This window comes from Mandrillus leucophaeus, unplaced genomic scaffold (genome assembly GCF_000951045.1).
Source record: "Mandrillus leucophaeus isolate KB7577 unplaced genomic scaffold, Mleu.le_1.0 Scaffold603, whole genome shotgun sequence".
In the NCBI taxonomy this organism is placed as follows: Eukaryota; Metazoa; Chordata; class Mammalia; order Primates; family Cercopithecidae; genus Mandrillus; species Mandrillus leucophaeus.
In genome coordinates, this window is record NW_012106509.1 from 2,027,848 (window position 1) to 2,052,843 (window position 24,996).

General features: G+C 37.3%; 1 protein-coding gene across 2 annotated transcripts in view; it reads right to left on the reverse strand.

The window, feature by feature from the left end:
• MDFIC (MyoD family inhibitor domain containing) overlaps positions 1 to 24,996 on the reverse strand; it is a 106,468-nt gene that overhangs the window by 75,286 nt on the left and 6,186 nt on the right. For both annotated transcript variants that reach the window (XM_011999845.1, XM_011999846.1), the window contains exon 3: positions 10,339 to 10,461. In XM_011999845.1, the coding sequence (XP_011855235.1) occupies positions 10,339 to 10,461 (123 nt within the window). The remainder of the gene's footprint in view (positions 1 to 10,338; positions 10,462 to 24,996) is intronic.

Genomic DNA, 24,996 nt, shown 5'->3' on the forward strand with positions numbered 1-24,996 from the left:
TGTGGCCAGCTAAGAGCTCAGAACCACTGCCTTCCGGAGCTTGCTCATGGCAATTGTTTCACATAGCTATACAAGTTACTCATGTTTGTGACTAGCATAGCAACTGATTTGCCCAAGCCTAGAAAAACTCCTTCTTTCCTGAATTCACTGATAAAACAATTATAAAATAGATACAGAATATTACTTTATGTTTACCAGAAATGGAGTCCCACTCCTTCAATGCCTACAGCCAGGCCCAGCATCATGGGTGTGAAACTATGCAGTTGCGGAAAGCCCTGTACTTATAAGGACTCCCATGCCTGGCTTAATGTTTTGCTGTTGTTCTCTTGAAATTCGTAATAATGTTTTAACAAGAGATCCTGCGTTCTCATTCTGCACTGCCCTCCATCTTCCAAATCATGTAGCTGGTCCTGTCTCCTACAGAACCTGAAGGAAGCTGAATGTCCTGGTCTACCCATAACCTGAAGCATCTTCTACAGGTGACTAGGCTCTAATGCTACTTTGAAGAGCTGGTACCCCATCTTGATATTTTGCCATATCATGACATAATTTTCTTTTAAAAATATTTTTGTTTTAATATAATAAAATAATTCACTTCATGGGGAAAAAAACACAGAAAAGAGAATACAGAATATTAAGTGGGAGTCCTCTTCACCCATATGCTTTCACTCAACTTCATATAAATCCCTAAAGGTAACTATTGTGAGGAAATGGATCTATATTTTGCATTAAGAAAAAAATAAACACACATGTATAATTTGATGTTAATCTTTCCTTCATATACATATGTGCCTATATGTACACACACACACATACACACACGTCTTTTTTTAAATATAATTTTGTATATCTACTAGACAAATGGAGAAGACTCTTTAGAATCTTACAATAATGAAGACTGGTTCAAAAAAATCTGTATTTTTTTCCCAGTTATTTCAGGGACCTCACCTTAGGGAATATCAAACTACTATTCCATTCATCCCCAACAGGTGACTGACCTTAGGCCAAAGCAGCAAAGAACCAGAGATGACCAGACCAACTGGCTATTCTTCCTAAACCATTTGTCTTTCTTTTCTTTTCTTTTCTTTTTTTTTTTCCTTTTTTAGACAGGGTCTCCCTCTGTCACCCATGCTGGAATACAGTGATGCAATCACAGTTCACTGCAGTCTCAACCTCCTAGGCTCAAGCTATCTTCCCACCTCAGCCTCCCAAGTAACTGGGACTACAGGCAGGCACCACCATGTCTAGCTAATGATTGTTTTGTGTGTTTGTTTTGTTTTATGGAGTCAGAGTTTCACTATATTGCCCTGGCTTGTCTCAAACTCCTGAAATCAAGCAATCCTCATGCCTTGGCTTCCTGAAGTGCTGGGATTACAGGTGTGAGCCACTGTGCCTGGCCCCTCCCGAACCTTTAAGGTTCAATGAGGCATCTGAAATTCAAGAAACATTGGTAAAAACCCAGCTTTACCTATTATTGGATATATTTGATTAAAAGAAACCTCTAGATCTCCTCATCCCCGACTGTTATATATGGCAATTTTTATGCAGCCTTGTCCAAATATAGCACTTTTAGTTTGGGAGAAACTATTTCAGTCACCCATCCTCCTTATGACTATACTTTGAGCCTTTACCTTCCCTGAGGCTATTCCAACTCAGAAATTTTAAATTCATACTTCTCATTCTCATACTGCATCTTCTCTTCCCGTATTTTCTATTTATCTATATATCTATACCTGTTTTATTTCTGAAACAACAGGGAACTTATGGACTATTAACCACTCTGATGTTTTTTTCTTATTTGTGATGGCCTTCTTGTCTTTATTTCCTTCCCTACACATTTTACAGCCATAGCTCATCACTTCACACCCTCTTTGGACAATATCCACAAATCATTTGCCCCACTGTCATTTCATCACAACTATCACTTGTCCAAACTAAAACCTTGGCCTCACTCTCAGTACCTGTAATTCCTTTCACCCTATACGTCTCACTGGCTACATCCCATGGAAAGCTGAATCCATCTCCTCCTTGTAATCCTACCTGTCATTACCCCAGTCCAAGACACCTTCTTTTCTCAGAGGGATTACACAACAGTCTTCCAGTTGATCTCTTAATGCCTTCAGTCCTTCCCATTCCTATTTATTTTCTCAGTGTTTCAAGAGTCATCATCCTAAAATATAGCCGAACTAAAACACACTGTTGATTAGGTCACTACTCCCTTCAATACTTTCTATCTTTCCTTAGGTCTTTAACAGATTCTTTCTCTCTCATCTCTCTCCACGCCTCATCTAACATTTACATCCCAGTTTACACAAAACTTCCCCAGCTCTCCTGAAAATGGCCATGTCCTGTCTTACCTCTAGAACTGTAGGGGTGCTGTGCTTTGGGCTTTAACACCCCATCCTCAGCCCCTCCCATGAACGGCTTCAGTTGGTGGACGCCCTTTAGGTATCACAGACAACAGTTTCACTAGAAAGCTCTCTCTGGCCCCCTCTCCACATTAGGGTTTGTGTTATCCCATGAGAACCTACCACAACCTGCACTTCCCCACTGGAGCACTCATAATACACATTATCATATCACAATAAATTGTCTCTCCCACAAGACTGTAAACTTTGAATGAAGAACCCACACCCGTCACTGTATCTCCAATATAATGCAGTTGGTAAACCATTAACATTCAGTCTTCATGTAATCAATTTTTAATTTTGTTTTTAAAATTATACTTTAATTCCTAATTCACAAATTTCAATATAACAACACAATCTGCAAAAACATAATTTATCTTTAAGTTCACAGAGTGTTCAGATGCAGGAAGTCTGAGGTTTGAGAACTAAAATTATCTAGACCACAGCATTTGTGGTCTTGATCATTAAATGTTATTTATTTCTTCAGTGGTTAGCATTTTTGGGATGATCTCTAAGCCAGTTCCCAAGCCTCAGCTCCTGCCTGAGGCTCAGAAACACTCTCAAATAGGAGAGGAATAAATCTACCTCCTCACTGAGCCCTTGCCCACCACTTACACTTTAATGCCATCTCATTTCCCCCAATAATGACCCAAATAATTTAAGAATAACAGGAAAAGATTAAAAACCTTTAACCAAAGAAGTAGGATATAGATTACAAATCAAATGTCATTGAATATAATAAAAGTGAAAGGTAAAGTACTAGAATAGAATAATGATATTAATGATAATAAGACAACAATAACAACACACATTGTGCTTTATGGTATACAAAGCACTTTAAAAATGTTCTTATCCAGTCTTCATGAAAACAAATCCGATTACTTAAGCATAATGGAAAGCATCTAGAAAAACACAAAAAGGAGCTTTGTTTGGGGGAAACACAGAGAAGTGTACATAGAAACATCCATAAATTGCAAAGCAGTCTCCTTTTTTCTTACTTCCATAAATTGCAAAGCAGTCTCTTTCTTTCTTACACTCTGCAGATTCATTTGTATATAACTTGTTATTTCACAACTCATTAAAATCTATGAGAAAATTCCAATTTACAAAATCAGAGAAGTAGAGGTAAATATGAGAACGAATTTATTACCAATTACAATCTTTAAATAGTAATGGACTTCATTATATATAGCTTTATACTGATGAATAATATCTACATATGCAGTAGGACTACACATATCTGTTAGAAAGGCAGAGAATAATATGAGAAAGAAGAAGAAAAGAGGAAAAGAAGAAAAGAGGAAGAAAAGGAAGACAAAAGAATGGGAGGGAGAGAATGAAGGATGGAAGGAAGGTCCATCCAAGCTGGAGGGAGGGACACAAAAGGCAGGGAGGGAACTAAGGTTGTCTCGAATTTTTTTTCTTATGAGTAGGCATGAAAACTAAGGAACATGGGATGCAAAAAAGGCCATAAAGAAAGTGTCATTCCTATTCACCTCCTCAGAAAATGAATGTTATACAGAGCACTACCATAAGAACTTCACTGAAAACTCTTCAAAGTAGACTTATCAGTAAATGATAGCCAAATTTAGAACTTGATTGCTTTAATATCATAAAAGTCATCTATACATACTTCAAACTTGACATGAATAAACCATGTGCAGCTTGGGAGTAAGAAGGGAGTTAGAAAGAATAAATGGAATACTGTAGTGATTTAGAATCTTCATCTCAGGACCTTAACATCTGAAATAATACAAGCAAGGTAGGTAAAGCATCTCTTCCCTCCCCCTCATTAATTCAATACACTTAAGTCATCATGCATTTATTAAGCATAAACCATGCAGCAATCAATGTGCTGGTTATTGTTGTAGACAATATCAAGGATGTCGGAAAGACATGACCTTTTGGATCCAGCCTATCTGGACATGTAACCCAATGGAGCCATGATGAAAAAATAAAACAAAACAAGCCTTAGAACTAATAGTTGGACTCAAGGGTAATAATAATGAAAACCAATAAATTCAGCACGTGCCTACTCATTTGGCTCTGTGCTAAGGAAGCATACAATATGCATTTTCTTGTATAATCATCAAAATGACAATGAGGCATAAAGTGTTAGCACCTCCCTTTTAAAAATGAGATGTTAGAGCTCACAGAGGGTAGGGAACTGGCCTAGCATTAGTAGTAATGATGCAGCCACAGTCTGACTCCTGGAAGTCAGTTTCCATTGACCTCTCAGCCCCTGAACATTAAATGCTCAAAACAAAAATCAGCTCAAAATGAAATGGGTCTCCCCAACTTCCGGGCAGAAGCCAGATGAGGATAGAATAATGCAACCTGAGAAGAAGTGTGTCAGGTAACTTGACCTCCATTCTAGAATACAGCCTAATGGTTGCCATTGACCAATAAGATAAATACAGGAGCCCATCAAAAATGACTTAGGATTATCCACCCAACCTTGAACCCAAACGATTAGTTTGATTTTGGAATAATTGACCATAAACATCCTCCTCTAAAACAATAATCAAAGCATATGTACTACAGTCACATAACTGTTTGTCCAACATATTGAATAAACAGAGAATCTTTCTGAGAGCCAAATGGAGGAGGAAAAGACATTGAGCAAGGCAAAAGTCAGAATTACTTGCTTCCAATATGTGCTCCCAAAAATGAATGAGCATGAAATATTAGGGAAAAACTCCTAGATTACCCAAGAAACATAATACGATAGCTGTACCTTCCAGTCTTAACTAGGCCATAGTCATCTAAGGGCTGGTTGATGGCCTTTTCCATATAAAGTGAATTCTAAAGAAATCCAAATTAACACTTACTGAAATGTGCCTTCAAAGGAGAGCTGTGAAATAAACTTAATACAAACCTCTCAATGCTCTTTCCTTACCAACAAAGTAAAAATGCTCTAAGTATATAAATAGAACACCTGAGTATCTGCTTTTCTTTCAGTATTTTACATAAAGGAGGCATTCCCTAAAGTGATTAAATGGTATGCATTAAAGGGTGATCCGCATTAAGTTGGCAAAGGCTAGGAAAAGAAATAATAGAGCTCCTAATAACAGAGCCTGTTGATGTTGAGAGGAAATGCAGATGATGCCAAGAGAAAGGTTTCAAGTAGCAGGATGAGTGAAAAGGCATGATACAGCAGCTCCATAAGGGTGAGCAACTGTGAGATGGAGAAGAGCTTGCATTCTACTGCCAATTAAGTGCTTACTATTATGAGAGCTAAAAACTCTTCAAAATGAATAAATGGGTTAAATAGAATGGGGATTACCATTTAAGTAGAGCATTCTAACTTTGCTTCAGATCATGGGAATTCTATAAAATCACAAAGGAGAGAATTAGCTGAACAAAATAGTTTAATTTAATGGGAAATTTATTTCAGAAGAGAAGCTAAGGAAAATTTCTGGAGTTAAGTAATGACATTTAGAATTAGGAGACGTTTATGTAAAAGCAATGTCCAAGGATAAAGTTAACTAATAAGAATTTTCAGAAAGACCTAGAAAAACCTGAGATAGAGACCTGAGGCACTTTATAAAGAGGAACAAAGAAAAATGTAAGCTCTCTATTGGAAATAATTAGAATAGTAGAATTTGACCTAAATTAAAGGAAAATATTACACATGCCTGAGTGTAAGCACAGTAACACACACACACACACACACACACACACACTTCTCCCTACCTTAGAAATCCCCCCAAAGACTGAGATCAAAATGTTGCTTCTGTTGCTTCTGTTCCTTTTCTCGTCTAATTAAAACATGAAATGTTGCCTATTGCCTGTTATCAGTTTATGCATATTATGGGTTAAACAGAAAAATTAGTATTAATTGATGGTGTCGCTTCACTGTAACATTTATTTTAGTAAGTCAGAGGAATAGTTTCAAATTATATTTGAAACTATTATATTTATTGTTCAAAATATATTTCAAAACTATTTGAAACTATTATATTATATTTATTGTTCAAATAATTATATTTGAACAAGGCATAGCTTCAAATTATATACGATACCATATATCCTAATCTGAGGGGAAAAGCCAAAGGCTTAGTTGGTGCTCTTATAAATTCCAAAATTTAAGCCACCTTTCAGAAATTAAATTATACACCAAAATATGTTCTAAGAATACAAAAGCCTTTTGAACTGTAAAAAGGATAAAAAGTTATAAAATAAAAAAAGAATATCCAATTATAAACTTTTTTTTCATAAAACCTTTATTGTTTTTAATTCTTTACTAATTTGGTTTAGAAATTTTTAAACAAATTTAAGTGGCTGCAATTGTCTTTTTAAATTTAAATTTCGTAAGAAAGAGAACCAAAATGTGCATTCTCTGACCAGATAGTGTGGGGCCTATTTATTCGAAATGTTTGATTCCACATGAGTTTCTTCTTTTTATTTATTACTTCCATAATGTATTCTCTGTAATAAGTTAGCAATTCAAGGGCAACCAATTTGAAATCCATACCCTGAAAAACCATAGTACCCCAGGCCTGCCACCTGCAATGTTTTCTAAGTGGACCAGGGAAAGCAGACTAAGTACAAACTTCTGTGTAGAGCACGAACCAAGTATGAGTTCAAGCAGGTAGTCTGCTAAGGTCAGGGTTAAAGTTCACAGAATAATCTGGAAATTATTCTCAGCTTGAATATCCCTTATGAGGCCTGAGAATACACCCTTTAATTAGAATACAATTTCCAAAGCAGCCACTCCCTTGACTTTCCAGAGCTCAGTTATTCTCAGCAAAGTAAAAACAGCCTTATTACACTGACAGCTAACAGTCCCCTATAAATTATGTCTTGAGTGTCCCGCAAACAAGGCAGCAGCCACCCGGCACAACGGAGACACAAGCTGCCAAGCCCTCACCACTTTCAAGAATAAAGAAAAAGAAGTCACATTCGACCGAGTCTCTCTCCTTCACTTCTTGCGTATGCAGCTGAGCTGCCCCATGGAAGCTTGGAAAATGTGTGGGCTGTGCATTTGAAAATGTTCCCACACCCAGCCAGCCTCATTTTTCTGATGATCCCTCTATTCAGCCAAACTCACACTACAGTGGGAACACTAACATCAATTCCGTGAGAGCCAGCTGTCTGCCTCTTCCACGGTGCTCAGAGAGCCACACAGGACTCCTGGAATGGGAGCCAGCCCGGGCCTGACTCAACACAGCTGTTCCCCTCCTCCCATGAAGCTCTGAGCCAGAGTCTCCTTTTCCAGGGCCTATTGTTATTACAAAAGAGTTTCTGGGCCCCCAAAATGTGCGAGATGCTTAAGCAAGAGGAAAATACACATTTTCCTAACTTCAGAGTTAAGACAGACAGACATTAAATTACACAGAGATGGCCAATGACTCTGTGGGGAAGGCCAAAGAAGGAAAGTCAGGCAGTTCTGAGAGTTTAGTATCAAAGGAGTTGGAATAGCAGAAGCTACCACAATACAAAACTTTCAAATGCTATCCAGAATTGAGTCAGTTTTAAAGATGATATAAAATGTTCCACTTCTGCAAATCCAGATATCAATTTTTTTCTGTTGATCCAACAAAGTAGACTTTGTCTAGAAAAGTATGACTGGGAAAATAACAAAAATGGAGTTTTTGAAATTTATAATCAAAATTCAGAGTCAGATTTCACCCACCAATATTTGGAAATGCTTGCCAGCTTATGTTTCAGGCAGGAGTGGCATTGCTATCTTTGGCCGGTATCTTTTGTGTATCCATTTATCTGTCAGTTTCCCCAGCAGCCCTTTCAGAGGGGTGTTTAAATTTCTGTATCGCTTCATTCCTTCAGTGAATATTAGTAAGAAACTAGACAGTTGTTTCCTAATGTTCCAAAGTCCCATGGGACAGGGTACATCATTATCTCAATAAAGAAACTCAAGCAATTTACAATATATTTGATTTGATACCCACTTAACCTATTAAACCATAGAGTAAATCATTTCAATTCATTCTTTTTAATCGTATGGATTCTATGACTAATGTGAGCTTAACCAAATAATATAAACACATTTAACACATTAGCATGACTCTCCATATTCTTATTTAATAGTGTTTTTTTTTGTTGTTTTTTTTTTCTGAGACAGAGTTCGCTCTGTTGCCCAGGCTGAAGTGCAGTGTCGAGATCTTGGCTCACAGCAAACTCCGCCCCCCGCCGCCCCCAGGTTCATGCTATTCTCCTGCCTCAGCCTCCCAAGTAGATGAGACCACAGGCGCCCACCACCACGCCCAGCTAATTTTTTTGTATTTTTAGTAGAGACGGGGTTTCACAGTGTTCACCAGGAAGGTCTCAATCTCCTGACCTCATGATCCACCCGCCTCGGCCTCCCAAAGTGCTGGGATTACAGGTGTGAGCCACCGCACCCGGCCTAGTGTTTGGGTATTTTATTGTTGTTGTTGGAAGAAATCTTACTCACATTTTCCTATTGTGTGCCCTAGGAAAAGAGATTAAGGAAATAAACCAATTAAATGAAGCACACACTTAAAATTGTAACAACTGAAAAAACAAAGTGAGAAAACCATTTTGCTTCCCAACAGATAGAGCTAAAATTGTCTCTAGAACTTCTTCTAGTGCTCACTAACTCTGGTTGCTAGGAAATCAGAGATAAAATAGGCCAGTTATTCCACAAAATCATGTGTTTCACAATAGCAGAGTCAATATTAGATAAAAGCTAATCAATATATGTTTTTGAGATAAATGTTTACTTGAAATCATGTTTATTTGATTCTTTGGATAAAGCTATATAAATCTTCCTCCTCACTAATTTCTGAGCCTCATTTCCTTCCTTCCTACTCCCTTCTCCAAGACGAACGTCTATAAAAGCCAAAATGGTCCTAAAATTAATATAAAACATACTCATTTTTACAGTTTTTGTTTGAAACCTGGAAATTTCCTTCAATAGTGTTTTTATTGTTGTTGTTTATTTTCCCCTAAGTTGGACACTTCCTTCTTTTTTTCTAATTTATTTTGTTTAGTTTTCAGTTAGAGACAGGTAGTGGCATTCTAGAGAGGAAAGAAATGTTCTAAGTTTCAAAGTAAGTGTAATGTGGAAGACAGTAAAGGGTCAATAGTATGAAGTTATTTAAACTAAAGAAATAAGTTTTAAAAATAAAATAAACATTTGATCCCAGAAGTAAATTCTCCTCTACCCACTCTGAAAACCTGAGAAGGAAACATGGTACTTTGGTTACTCTAAAGGGGAATATCAAAAGATTTACTCTCTGTGCTCTTCCAGGTGTGGCCTAGCAGCAATATTTACACCTACGTGTTTGCTATGTCCAATAATTCATTGTATGGCAAATTCACCTTGAACACACCTAGGGGAACTTAGTGACCAGAACGTGAGCTCCAGGAGCTCGAGAGCAGAACCTCACATGGAATCAGCATTCTGATCAGCACCCAAAAGACATGGTATTGCAGGGCATTCAAAGAGTAACATGAAAATAGACCAAAGTTTTTGTATTCAATTTTAGGAAGAAGAATATCACAAAAAATTTTTAACCAACAGTGATAAAATATTAATCAAAAAAAAAATTTAGAGTCAGTTAGCTAGGAAAACAGAGACCACAGTAGCATTAATCTTTTAGCTCCACCATCTTTCTCTTGTTAGTTTCTCCATCCGCATATATTTAGAGTTGTTTGACTTCCGCTTAGTTGCTACTCAAAAAGGAACTGAATTTTGACTAAATCTCTCTGAGAATAGAGTCCAACATTTACGGGTCAATTCTTCTTTTCTGAAGAAAGACAACACTGACAGCATTATGTATATCCTAGTTTTAGCTCTGTAATTTAAAATATGAATGAAACCACTTTTAGATAAACTCTGTTGATTTACGGATTTGTAGCAGAATTATCTGGGACAATTTAACGAAGAATATATTATCATAGTCATATCCCAAAATCACTCAAAGTTTTTTCTAAAAATACTTACTTCTGATGAGTTCACCATCTGAAGGATTTCCCCAAATGGACTGGTCTTGCATCTCTCCATGTGTGAAGTGGCTGTTGGTAGCTTGAGTTATATCTTGCTCAGTATTGTCTTTATCACATTTTCCTGAATTAAAAAAGATACATTTAATATAATTGAATTTATATATTTTTCTCTTTTTTTAGTATATACATTTTTCTAAATGCTTCCAAGTCTGCCATAATGTAAGGATATAGAACAGGTCTACCTCTATTGACTGCTGTCTATGTTATTGACTCAGTAACAGGTATTTACTGAGCACCTACTATCAGCCTGACATTAAAGAACCAGAGATGTTCATGGTAAAAATAATCTGTTAAGTTTACAGTAAACAAGTAATTTTAATACAGCAAGTGATGTGCCATGATAGAGAAATGTGGGAACGTTACAGGAAGGATGAAAGTGAGTGAGTCCATGCATGTAGAGGGTTGAGCAGCGGGGAAAGGAGTGAAAGAGAAGAAGCTCTGATGAGTGGTAGAGATGAAAGTCAGCCCGCAGCTGAATGAGGAGAGACTGAGTAGTGAGGAGGTATAGAAAGCAACTATAGCATTCTCTCTCTAGAAAGTGAAGAAAAAGTCAAGGACTGTGTAATGTATCCTCCGAGAAGGGGGTGTTTAGGAGGAGAGAATCGCAGGTGGGTTTATGGGTTCTCAGGGAGAAAACCAACATGTATGGAAACGTAAAGTCTTTGGGAAGCATAAGCCAAGCCAAAAGCAAACTGGCAATAAGGTAAAATGCATGCTATGAGAGGTCCAGATCACCAGAGGTTCAAAGGAAGCAAAAATACTCATCAGGATTCAGAGATCAAGAAAAGCACTGGGAAAAGGGTACATGTTGGATGGTCTTTAAAAGATTATTTGGATTTCCAAAAGTCCAGACGGGAGAAAGGCGGAAGAACAGCACAGGCAAACTCCAAAAGCAGACATTGGGGCAAAGGTTCCAACTCTGGACTGTGAAGGACTATGAGTAGAAAATTAGGAGAGAAGACTGTGAAGGTTTGATTAGAGACATTGTGTGAATATTATAATGCTAAGGTGAGAAATGTGGATGAAATTCAAAAGCAAGAAAAATAAGTCAAACTAGCCACTGAAGCTTTATGAAATGCCTTATCAGAGCCACGCCTTAGGAAGATTAACAAACTTGTGCACACTTGTGATTCTCAGTTCTGGATGCACTTTAATTCACTTGGAGAGTTTTTTGTTCTGTTTTTTGTTTGTTTGTTTGTTTGTTTGTTTTGAGACAGAGTCTCGGTCTGTCGCCCAGGCTGGAGTGCAGTGGCACGATCTCCGCTCACTGCAAGCTCCGCCTGCCGGGTTCATGCCATTCTCCTGCCTCAGCCTCGCCAGCAGCTGGGACTACAGGTGCCCGCCACCATGCCCGGCTAATTTTTTTGTATTTTTAGTAGGGACGGAGTTTCACCGTGTTAGCCAGGATGGTCTCGATCTCCTGGCCTCGTGATCTGCCCTTCTCGGCCTCCCAAAGTGCTGGGATTACAGATGTGAGCCACTGCGCCAGGCCGCTTAACATGTTCCTGGGTACCAGAATCAAAGATTCTATTTCAACTGAGGGAGAAGAGGTTGAACTCAGATGATTCCATTGGAGTATGGATACATCTAAGAGGGAGAATACAGTAAGGGAAACTAAAGGAGAGACTTCGCAAAGCCCATATTGAAGTTGATAAGAGTATAATTAACTGGATAACAAGATGGAATAGGGAGTAAATGTGAGAAACTAACTAGAGGTTTGTAGAGATAATCAAGGAAGGTGGGGCTGGATATGACCAAGTTCTCAGTCTGGATTTGACTGGGAAAGCCTAAAAATCAGAAGACCAATTTATTCTTTCAGTAATATATATTTTTGCATGGTAGATGTTTAAGCATTTTGCTAGTTGATGAGGACACAATGAATTATGAAATGCTGCCCAGGCCTTCTTGGAGTTTACAGTCTAGTGGATGAATTAAGTATTGGACATTTGAATTTGCAAGTCAGAAAAAAGGTTATAGCTAGAAATAGTCATCTTTCTAAACTTGATTTCCAAAGCCATTCAGATTAATGACTCACTAAAAGAGCGAATATATTAAGAAATATCAAGAAGAGTACCAAGTACCAAGAAGAGTCCGCACAATTAGGAAGGAGTTAGAGAAGTAAGAAAAACTGCATGATGTTAAGCCATGGAAGCAAAGAAAGGAAAGAGATTCAAACAGAAGTTGTTAGTCAACCGTGTTAACATTTCCAGTGGAAGGAAAAAATTTCTGCACATGCAAAAATTTTTCATGTACCATGGGGATTTCACAACAATTAAAAAGTTCTGCCATGAAACAAATTTCAACACATAAAAATAGATGGACACCCACTTGGGACCAAGTCCAGAGGCTAAGGTCTCTGAAGCAAATGGGGTCTTAAATTCCAAGGATTTTTATAAACAAAACCATATTCAAATAGCAGTAAAATATAAATTGAAAATATACTAAACCAATATGTTCTAGATTTATGTAACATTTACTCAGCATTATCATAGAGAAATGTAATCTTCATGAGATATGTTAGTTTCAATTAAAATCTTTACTTTTTTAAACAACTCCAGAAATCTTTCCACTGCTACAGTCAACTCAAGGACATTCTGAGATTATCAATAAAAGAGATTTTTCATAGAAACTCACTAGTAGACATGAACTAGCTCATCGGCAGAGTCCTAAATACTTGCTGCCATTGTTATGTAGCTGACTGCCGCCAGGTGTCATGCTAGTAGGCTTGATTCAATTAGTAACTTTAATTGAAGCTGAATGAAATTAATTATATAATTTTGAGCTGTTCAAGTTTAATTCCATTAAAATTAATTCATGAAACCAAGGCATTATGAAGCATTGCTGACTAAAAGAAAATAGGTATGAATAAAGCCTCTAGACACACTTAACTCATATTTGAATCATGTCCAATATTCGAGTGCTAAACACAGACCCTCTCAATTCTCCATTGAATAAATGAAAATGCCATGTGGTCCATATACACATAGATGTGCAACTATATAACCCACTCTAGGTAAAAAATAAAGTTCTTCCTGCTCTAAACTGTTATTAATGGACAATTTATCACATTTTTTAAAAAGTTTCCTTATCTGTGAAATTCTAGAATTAGGTGATTCCCAGTGTCCATCTCAGGTCAAAAAAGAAAAAAACTATCATTCTCTGTCTGATTATATTCAATAAATAGTAAATAATATGCAGTTACTATTAATTCACTATTCTCAGTCTATTCAACTTTACTTCTCTTGAAAACTAAATGTCTTGGCTCAAAAGCTGGTCTCAGGGTTTTGCTGTGATCTGCAGCACCCAGCCCAAAGCAAGATTCAGAAAAGGTTCCCAACAAAAATAATTGAAATTGACTGTTGCCAATTGTCCACTTGTACAAACTAAACATCTGTGACCACTTGACTGTTCTGTGACTTTCAAATGTATGCATGTCATATTTTATTAATATATTCTTACTATTTACTCATTTCAGTGAGCTACCCATATGGCAGTCTCATAAATGGTGGGCAGTTACATATAACACTGAAGAAATGCTCTGAAGAGAGATCAGGATTTATTGATAGATAATTGTAAGATGGCAGCCATGATATCCAAACATGAAACCAACCTTACTAAAGCTTTCAATTGGTTGAGTCAGCCACTACTCATTACAATAACAAAATGGAAGTTTCTAGTAACCAATTTCTATTATCAGAGTAGATTTTTTGTGTTATTTCTGAAATGAGAAACAGAGAACTCAGCCCCGGTTTAATAAATTTCACTCTGTATAATGGAGGTTTGTAGTTGCAACTCAACTAGTAGGTAGGCCTGAAAGATAACCCATAGGTAGTCAGGTGATTTTGGTCACGTATGAAATCAGTCTGTACTTTCTACAAGATTTCTATTTACATGTCCAACAGGCATACATCTCCCCCACCCAAAGTAGCAATTTTCTCTTAAAAGGGGGCCTTCATTATCTCAACAATGCTGTCCTTCTAAGCCAATGGTCCTTTACGTTGGCTTGGGATTAGAACCGCTGTACAGTTCTTGAAACATAAACATGCACAGGCCCAAGCCAAGAGATTTCAGCTCAGGTGTGTGTGGGGCTGGGGGAGTGATGTCATCATGATATATGGCCCGGCTTGAGGGGCACTATTCTAAGTGAACTCTTATCTTGTACTACACAACTATTTATATCAAGAAAAAAAAACTTAGGTATATCAAATATTGAGATACAGACTTTGATACTCATCCCCTTGTCACAGTATTCTAAGTACTAGAAAATAGATTTGTATCTAATCATTGAATTAATATAGAGGTATTTATTTCTGTCTCCATGTAAGGATAACTATTAAGAATACAAAATCTGGCTGGGCATGGTGGCTCACGCCTATAATCCCAGCATTTTGGGAGGCTGAGAAGGGTAGATCACCTGAGGTCAGGAGTTCGAGACTACCCTGACCAACACGGTAAAACCCCGTCTCCACTAAATACAAAAAATTAGCTGGGCATGGTGGCGCATTCCTGTAATCTCAGCTACTTGGGGGCTGAGGCAGGAGAATCGCTTGAATCCAAGAAGACAGAGGTTGCAGTGAGCCAAGATCATGCCACTGCACTCCAGCCTGGGCAACAAGACTGAAACCCCATCTCAAAAAATAAAAAAGAATGCGAAATCTGAATTATATATCATGCTAATCAATTCTACTAATAATGGGATAAAAGAAATACGTTTTAGATTTCAAAATAAAAATTGAAGATGCATTAAAAATAGTACTAGATCAAAGGATAGTTGAACACCACTGGCATCTACTTCCAAAGGCTAGCTCCTGAGCATCCTAGTATGTCTACTCTGGACAAACAAGTGACGAAGAACTACTTTTCTCTGGATGAGGAAAAAGGCTAGTTCCCTGGCAACAAATCTTCCCACTGGGGAGACCAAACACACACACATAAACAATCAAGCAACTGCAAAACAGAAGGTAGTGACAACTGCTCCAACATAATTCTGGCTCAAAGGCTGACCAGCTGTGTGACTGGGACTCATTGTCTTCATCCTCTTCATCAGGAAATTAGAGCGTTGAACTGGATGAACGCAGAGGCCTTTCTGGCTCTAAAATTCTGCAAATCTGATTCTGCACAAGAACTAAACAATAGAGCCAAAAGCTCATACACACGCAGAAGAGTGTTTAAAATGGAGTCGAGGAAATCATAGAAAAGTCATTGTAGGGCATTGGATTTGAATTAATTCTCAAAGAAAGTGACGAACATGAATTGAGTGAGAGTAAATGGAAAAAGTAAGGGTTCCAAATGATCAATTTAAATACAATATGTCCTACTCAGAAATGACTGTCTATCTTACAGAATCAATACCCTTTATCTTCCTGTTTCTAAAGAAGGGCATGAATGGTAAGAAACAATCTTCTCCAATCTCAATTCTTCCTGTTGAAGGAGAATGAAAAATATTCAGGTAAATAGAATTTCTGTTTAATTTAAAATTCTATAACATTTTACCTAGTTGGCATTATCTAAATTTAAAACTTGGTAGTTTTACTTGTCTACAACAGTTGGAGGATAAAATAATAAGATGGTAATTAGCAAGAGAGAAAAATCTAAGAACATTAATAATAAATTAGAAAATAACATATAAAATATGATATATGCCACATAACAGCCACTCAACTAATATGTGTTTGTTACATAAGTTTCAAAAAAAAATGTTTTCTTTGTTGAAAGGATAATCAATGTTTGGAATTATAGTACTAATGGTTTTCAAAGGACTTAAATATATAATATTTATTTGATCTTCAGAACCATCAACAGTGTAATAAAGAGAAAAACTTAGCCCAGTTTTACTGATAAGAAAACAGAATCTCAGAGATAGATATACAGTTGGAAACAGGAGGATAAAATCCAGAGTTGGAAAAGATCTGCAGCTCAGCTAGTTTCATATTCCACTCAGTGTAGAAAGGTCTACCGTAATATTCAGCCCTTCTCCAAAATTTCAATGATTGCTACTTCACAAGGGGACACCTTGTATTCTTGGTCAGATTGGTGCATTAACAAGTTATTCTTTTTTTTTTTTAACATAAATCTGCTATTAAGTCATTTATAACTATTCTTAGTTCTGCCCTTTGTAGGTAGAAATAGTAAGCTTTACCTTTTCTATAAGACAATTGTTCAAACTATTGAAGAGGGATTTTTTCCAACAATTTATAATCAAGCAATAATATTATCTCCATAACTGAATGCTTTTAACAAATAATATTACAATAACAGAAGAACCTGAGAATGTTGCTTCAAATTTCTGTACATGCCACAGTTTTCAAAAAAGTGGGGGCAATATTGCCATTTAAAAGTCCAAATACTTGAAGTCTTCCTGATGAATAAAAGGATTCTCATTAGTGTCTCTGGGACAGAAGGACTCCCTCCTAATTTTACGCTGCACTAGAGAAGCGACTAAAAGCAAAGGATCTAAAATCAGGGTGCCTGCGTCCACCACTAAAGATGTGGATCTTGGACAAGTTAATCTTTGCCAGTTTCTTCATCTTTAAATGGGAATAAAAACAGTCTCTACCTCTTAAGGTGGATGTGGAAATAAATGAAATCAAGCCAGGAAAGCACAGTGTCTGATATAGAATAAGAGCTCATTCACACTGGCTATTGTTATTACATTAAGTGTTATTGCAATAAGCACCTTTTTAAAACATGCTATAAATAAATCATAAGGAGGCTGGTAAGGGCAGTATCCATTCAGTAATCTCTATATGAAAAACCAGACAATAAGTATGTTTCCAGACTGAATACAAGGAAAAGTATTGTTTCCTTTGAGTAGCTGTATGTTATTTTTTTCCTTATAGACAATGAAAAGTATATCCTCCAAAAGTTTTCTTTTGAACGCACATCTATATACAAAATTGAATAACTGTGTTTGACCCCACAGCCTACACCTATACATTCTGATTTCCCCAGGCTTGGGTTTTCTAGTCTACTTATATTTACCGTTATTCTGTTTTAATCCTTTTATAAAGTATTCCTGTAAGCCACCTCAAATATTCTACTGAACCAGGCAGAAGTGTGTGTAAACTCACAAACCAAAAAAACAAAAACAAAAAAGAAAAATACATTTTCTACTTGTTATTCATACTTTATTTGCTTACTTCAAGAAAGACTAATATAAATTATGTTCCTGGGCAGGAATCTTTATAAAACCTCATAAAACTTAATCAGTGTAAAATATACTTCTATTCTTATAAAAAGGAGTATAACTAGCTCTCTTTGTGTTTAAATTTTGAGACTTTTGCATGTGAGCTCTCATACACTTCCATTAAATATTTGATGATAATCTATGACAGAGCATTTGTACTCTGCATATTATATATATTGTTATTGTTGATATGCAATTTATAGTCATACCTCCCTTATCTATAACAAACTTGCTTTAAACAATTTCATATTTACTCTTCCATTAAAACACCAGCATTATTACAGATGATCGATATGTATTCTAGTTTATGAAATTTCAAGTAATCTGAGACTAAAATCTCTGGGAAAAGTAACCAAAAAAAAACTAGGTCTGTATTTTCCCCGCAGCTCAGAATAATGTGGAAATTCTGCAAATGTTTCCCAACTGTAACCTTTAAAAAACCAAAGATAAGGCAGCTTTCAGGAAGACCTGAGGCTCTGGAATTTTACTTCTTCACTGATCCAAAAAAAAAAAAAAAAAAAAAAAAAAAAAAAAACCCTCAAGCTTAATGACCTTTAAGGAACATTGCAAAACCAACCTGCTTTGCCTAACATTCTAAAATGGATTAAAATCGCATTGTCCAAAAATACACGTTAAGATAACCAAAGCATTGAAACAGATGAGTGAATGAACATATGCATAAATTTCAAGATTTTGCAAACACAAGGAAGTTATATAATCATACACTATAACTGTTTGTTGAGTAAGTCAAATGCTTAAATCAATGTAATTTAATTAATTCATTGCTATCAGTATTTTGAAAAATAATAAGACTTCTGAGCAAGATCTAAAATACATTCCTTTGAAGGGCTTCTTATGTATTTAGAAGCATATGGTATGTTTAGACCCAAAAGAATGGCGGGCAAATTATACTGACTCAATCACTTTATAGGTTTGGGGTAGGTAAAAGGAATGGAATATGCACAAACAAAATTGGAAAACAAATTACAAAATTATATGAAAATCCAATTGAGTATAAATATGCAAAGAAATAGGTACAAAGTGCAGCAATCATTTAACATACATCTCAATAAATCAGGGCTCTAAATTCAAGAAGGGAGAAGGAAGAATTGTGCGCTTTCCACTTAAGAAAATAAGCGCTTGGGACTGCCCGCGTTGACTCACGCCTGTAATCCCAGCACTTTAGGAGGCCGAGGCGGGTGGATCACGAGGTCAGGAAAACGAAACCATCCCTGGCTAACATGGTGAAACCCCGTTTCTACTAAAAATACAAAAAAAAATAGCCGGTCCTGGTTGCGGGCGCCTGTAGTTCCAGCTACTTGAGAGGCTGAGGCCGGAGAATGGTGTGAACCCGGGAGGCGGAGCTTGCAGTGAGTGGAGATCGCGCCACTGCACTCCAGCCTGGGCGACAGAGGCAGACTCCCTCTGAGAAAAAAAAAAAGAAAAGAAAAGAATCCCTTGGATAACAGCAATCTGATATGAGGACCCAGGACACATCTCAGTCATCTTAGTCTCTTGCACCTTTTACATCTAAACCTACTTTTCCTTACCCTAAGAATAAATTTTTAGGATGATTGACCTTGAGGCACAGCAAACTCCTTCCTTCTTACATACAGGTTCAGTTATGTTTATTCAGCCAAACAATATGTTCATACTAAAGCCAAACATTCACAGGCTTATGAAATCTGGAGTTAAATGGGCTCTCAGAGGCCCCTCTGACAACCTGATAAAATAAATTCAGATGAAAACATTCGACATTCAAGAATAGGCCAAGGACTGTAGGTATGAATACTTACAGGGATAGAGAAATGGCCTCAGAAAATAGCTTACTCCACTTCTGGTGTTTAAATTATTCGGACCTTTCTCACATTTGGCTAAAATCTACTTCCCTAAAATTTTCACTGATTCATCGTATTTTGCTTTTTGCAAAATCAAGCAAAGTAAAAAAATCAAAGTCTAATCTTCTCTCCATTTGACAGTGCCATATTAGAAAGTATCTTATGTTCCTCTGTTTTCTCTGTGCTAAATATGCCCAGTTCATTCAATGGTTTTTCAGAGGCATCACATTCTAATCACTCTTATAGGCACAATAGCCTTCTTAATCTTGTCTAGAAAACTATCATGAAAGAGGTTGTCTGATTGCCAAAATCCAGAGACACCATATCTATAGCAGGTCCCTTAATTGGCAGTCTATTAACTGCATTATAAAAAGGAATGGAGGCTGGGCACAGTGGCTCACGCTTGTAATCCCAGCACTTTGGGAGGCCGAGGTGGGAGGATCACAAGGTCAGGAGTTCAAGACCAGCCTGACTAACATGGTGAAACCCTGTCTCTACTGAAAATACAAAAATTAGCTGGGCACAGTGGTGCACGCCTGTAATCCCAGCTACTCAAGAGGCTGAGGAAAGAGAATTGCTTGAACCTGGGAGGCGGAGGTTGCAGTGAGCCAAGATCACGCCACTGCACTCCAGCCTGGGTGACAGAGTGACACTGCATCTCAAAAGAAAAAAGAAGGAATGGAAGATGCACACCCATCTTTAGTCTTTCAGCATGGTAACTTGCATATGCACCACAGTTTAAAAACCTTTCTGTTACCTCAGTTACACAGAGTTATTTTATCAAGAACACTTTTAGTCTCAAGCTCTCTAGTTAAGCAATGAACCCTTACTTGGCACTATTACAAGAATGAAGGCTAGTGGAAATCAAAAGTGAATCAAAGGGGGTTGTTTAATCTGTAAGAGCATTTCAGAGTTATGATTTGAGTCTGATCTTGAAATAAATAGAGGACAGGGAAGAGTTTTTCAAATAGTGGTGAAGGCACAAATAAGATAATTGTAAGTGAATTTGAAGTATATTGAAATTAATTTCTGGGACTTCAGAATGGTAGATATAGAATCGAAATCAGAAGGTATGTCCTCTGTCAATTTTCATAAAGGCCCAAATTAGGAACTTCTTATAAACTTCACTAACTCAGCCTCTCAATTTCTGGGCCCTCCCCACCCTTCCTGTGGAGGAATTAGTTCTTTGGATTCTCCTCTAAGACCACAACCTATATTCTTCTGGCTCTACCATCTTTGCAGTCTCATCAGCTTCTACAGTTTCAGTAAATTTCAGGAAGATAATTTGTAGATCCATTATCCTAGCCCTGACACCTATCCTGAGCTACAGATTGAAGTTTTAACTCTACATAAATATATCTTTAGCAACTCAGACTCAAAATTTCCCAAAATTCATCAACACTTTTCTTCTCTTCCTGCCTGTTTCCATAACTGTTGCCTGTGTCTTAGTTAATAGTAGTCACAGAATCTCCTTCAACTCTTTATTTTCTTTTTATGTCGCCTATTCCAAAATAATCAATTACCAGATCCTGCTAGTAATAACACCCCAATTTCTCGCAAATCTATACTTTCTTTTCCACACCCACTACCAGTGCCTCAGTCTCTTTACCCTCCAATCAAAAATACTTTCCTAACACCAAGATTAAATATGTTACTCCTTAGCTGATGTACGAATTATATCCATTTTGCATATTGATGAAAAACTGATATAGTTATTTGAACACTGTATATATTTTATGTTGTAAACTCCCATACTTTCTCATGCCTAATAATTTTCTCTTGTATCCCCATGAGAAATAAATAGTACAACCCGTCAGATCTTATGTATTGCTTGGATAATGAAAGAAATAAGAACTATGTTTATAGAGACCCAAAAGCAGTGTCTACATTTACAAACACCAGAAAGATCAGGCTGATTCGCCATGAAAAAGAGTAGGAGGACAATGCCTCGGAGTGGCAAAAGTAAAGAGAGGAAGCTGGTTCCTTCATACTCTGCCAGCTAGTTTCAGAGAGCCTGTCACCCACTCGACCACAAGGTACCTTAGTTTCAAGGCTCAACCCAGCATAATTCTCACCAAAACCCTACAAACTGTGTATTCTTTAACTATGGTCACTAGCAGTCCAAATTAGACACAACTGATTCCTTCTCGCCATCCTGAAATCCTCTCTCAAACTCTAAATTTACCTGCTCCAAGATGATACCAGTAGTTGGCATCTGGCCATAAATTAATCTGTCACATGGCTGTTATTCTAATCTTGAATCGATATTTCAGTAAGAGGTTGCAATTTAATTTAGTAAACATTTGTGTCTCATCCTCTCTCATCCTGTTGAGAAATTCCTTGTGGACAAAACTATACATTCTTAATTTTCACAGGACCTTGTAGGCACACCGAAAAGTATTTGTGGGCAGGGTTTTCCCATTCAAATCTCTCAATAGTAAAATATATGTGCTAGCATAAAAATTAATTTCAGACTTTGTTCCTGAAACTAATTGGGCATAAAAGCACGTGTATATGAATCATCTCACTTGAGATCATGTGGGTGTGAATCTGAAAACAGAAGTAGACTGTAAGTAAAAACCACAAACGAAATTAAATTCATGTTAAAATAACTCTTCTCATAGTTTCTACTTAGCAAACCCTAAGTGATTAGAAGAAGAAGCTATAAAATATAAATAGACTTCAAAAACTTAAGGTTAAAAAGCTTTCCTCCTACAGGACATGTAGGCTAATGTAAAAAGAAGATATTAAAAGTTTAAGTAACTTCAGTAAAGTTACTGGAAAGACAACGAGAGAGGGAGAGGGAGGAGGAAAAGGGGAGGGAGGGAGAGAGATCAAGTATCCAAAACACTGGTGCATACACATAGCACTGTTTAAGACAGAAGGGCTGCAGCATCTTTCTTTGATCTACTCTAATGAATCACTGTAGTTAAACTGTCCAAAATCTAGAATCTAGTCAGTACATAATATATTCTCTTAATAAAAACCGAATACTTTGAGAAGTAGAAACATAGAAATCACTTGATTTATCCTCTGCCTTTGTACAAGAGAATACTTACATTGTCTCAGAAAGATAATCTGGTTGAATTTTTTTTATCTGTTTCATGTGTTGTTGTTCTAAATAACTTTGTATTTGCAAATGGCCTAACTTTAGATTGTGTCAATTGAAGTTTCCTTGTTATCCCCAAACCTTTTATTATTATAGAAATATAATCCAGTAAAATAATCGTACACTGTTATTAGGCCTTCTTTCCATGAAATCATCTCAACAAGATCCAGGAAACGAGGTTCAAAGAAACAGGAAAAGCCTTTACACACCCAAAAATTCCACAGCTTCCCTCATAGCCCTGTAAAGGTCACTCAATCATATATATTAAATCCTTGTATGTGAACTGACCAAACAAAGCAACAGCCATAATTTTTTATCGCCAGAAGTTTTAGTCTGTCAATCGCATTTCTGGTCTCTGGATTATCTTCCCAGCCTGGAATACAAGACGAGTTAACATAAACACACTCTTCCCACACATGCGTGATACACATCCCTTGTCGTCCTCTCATCACTCCCACGCTGCCAACCTCTAACCCTGTGCTAACTGCAAAATCCATTCTATCTGTTTCCCTTCCCAAGCTCCTGCATGCTCCTTGGCTGAGAAAGACAATCAACCATGCTGATCACTTCCACTAAGAATTCATGCCATTCAGTCCTAGTTAATCTCTTTGTGTTACCCAGCAGGCACTTTATTTGCCGCAGATTGACTACCTCTTTAATTCTTCCCTCTTCCAAATCTTTTCCAGACATCTCAAATTTCTTGATTCATCATAACCTCCTTTGCTCTCAGAAATTGTTACCATTTACTTTGCTGGGATATAGGCCCTCAATATTTATTTTCATATCAAATTTTGTCTAGATTATCACCTATCCTTTTCTGCCACCTCCATCTCAAAGAGGAACATTCCCAACTTTCCAAACACTGGTCTCTTCATCCCATTCCTTCCCAGAATTTTTATCTTTCCCTTACAAATACCTACTGCACCACTTCCTCCTTCCTCCATCTCCTTTCTTCTTCAATTTCTCTCTATCTTCTGGCTTTCTTCTCATTAGTGCACAGTGAGTGTACTCAATCCACCCATCCAAGCAAGAGAAGTCTTCCATGCACCTGTTTTTTCCATGCACCCTGTTTCTCCTTAAACAAACCAAAACTCTTTTCATCTTTTGTATCCACCAAATATCCAATGCTCCTGTGACTAAGAAGACTCAACAGCTCTTCCTAGGTTTCCACTCAGGCTCCAAAGCAAACTTATGAATTACCTTAAATTTCTACTTTTCCACCATCTCCCATATAAAATATTTTGCCCAACCACCGGCCAGGAACGGTGGCTCACGCCTGTAATTCAGCACTTTGGGAGGCTGGGGCAGGCGGATCACAAGGTCAGGAGTTTGAGACCAACCTGGCCAATATAGTGAAACCCATCTCTACTAAAAAATACAACAAATTAGCCAGGTGTGGTGGCACACACCTGTAGTCCCAGCTACCCAGGAGGCCGAGGCAGAAGAATCTGAACCTGGGAGATGGAGGTTGCAGTGAGCCGAGATCACGCCACTACACTCCAGCCTGGGCGACAGGGTAAGACTCCATCTCAAGATAGATAGATAGATAGATAGATAGATAGATAGATAGATAGATAGATAGACAGACAGACAGACATCTATATCTATATCTTTTACCCAATCATATCAATTCATCAGAATGTGGACACTGTGCTTGGTCTCAGGAGTTTCAAAAATGAATAAGTAAAAATCTATTCCCTCAGGGATTCTCACAGCTAAGTAAAGCTCTATCCTACTTTTGCTATTGTTCTTAAATCAATTTCCTCAATTTTACTCCTGCTAATGCTGCCGTAAGTCCTCTAATCTTTTGTCAGCCTATTATAATCACTGCCTCCACTCTTGCTCCTTCCTCCAAAACCATTCTATGAACTGTCACCAGAACAGTTTTCCTAAAAACACCAGTGGGTCCTGTCCTTTTCTTCTTAAGAAAAATCAGTGGTCACCAACTCCTACAGAAGAGATATGCAAGCTCCTCAGCAAGAGAATCAGGGCCCTCCTGAACTGACTTTAGCCTACCTTGTTCTGTGCCCCTTCATACAGCCCATACAATGGTCTTGGTGAAGTACCCAATATTCTGTAATCATCTCCCCCAAGCCTTCTTTGCTACCAGTATCTCCACAGAGCTGAGTCCTACAACCATGCTATGCTTCCTGGTCCAACTCAAATCAAAACTTTTCTTGAGGCTTTTCCGAATCCCCTACTAGAGACATTTTCTCTTACCCATGTTCTGCCGTCACACTTTCTTTGTGCCTCTACTATGGCACTGATTTCCTTAATATGCCAGCCACAGGCTCAGCATGTACCATGCTATTCCTTAGAACTTTTTTTTTTTTCACAGTTCTCAACTAAAACAGGTCAACCTCTCCAAATGCTTTCTTAAATTTACAGATATATCTTCTTTAACCACTTCCTTCCTCCCTTTTTAGTTTTTTTCCCAGTTACATCCTTCTCTTACTCATTTAG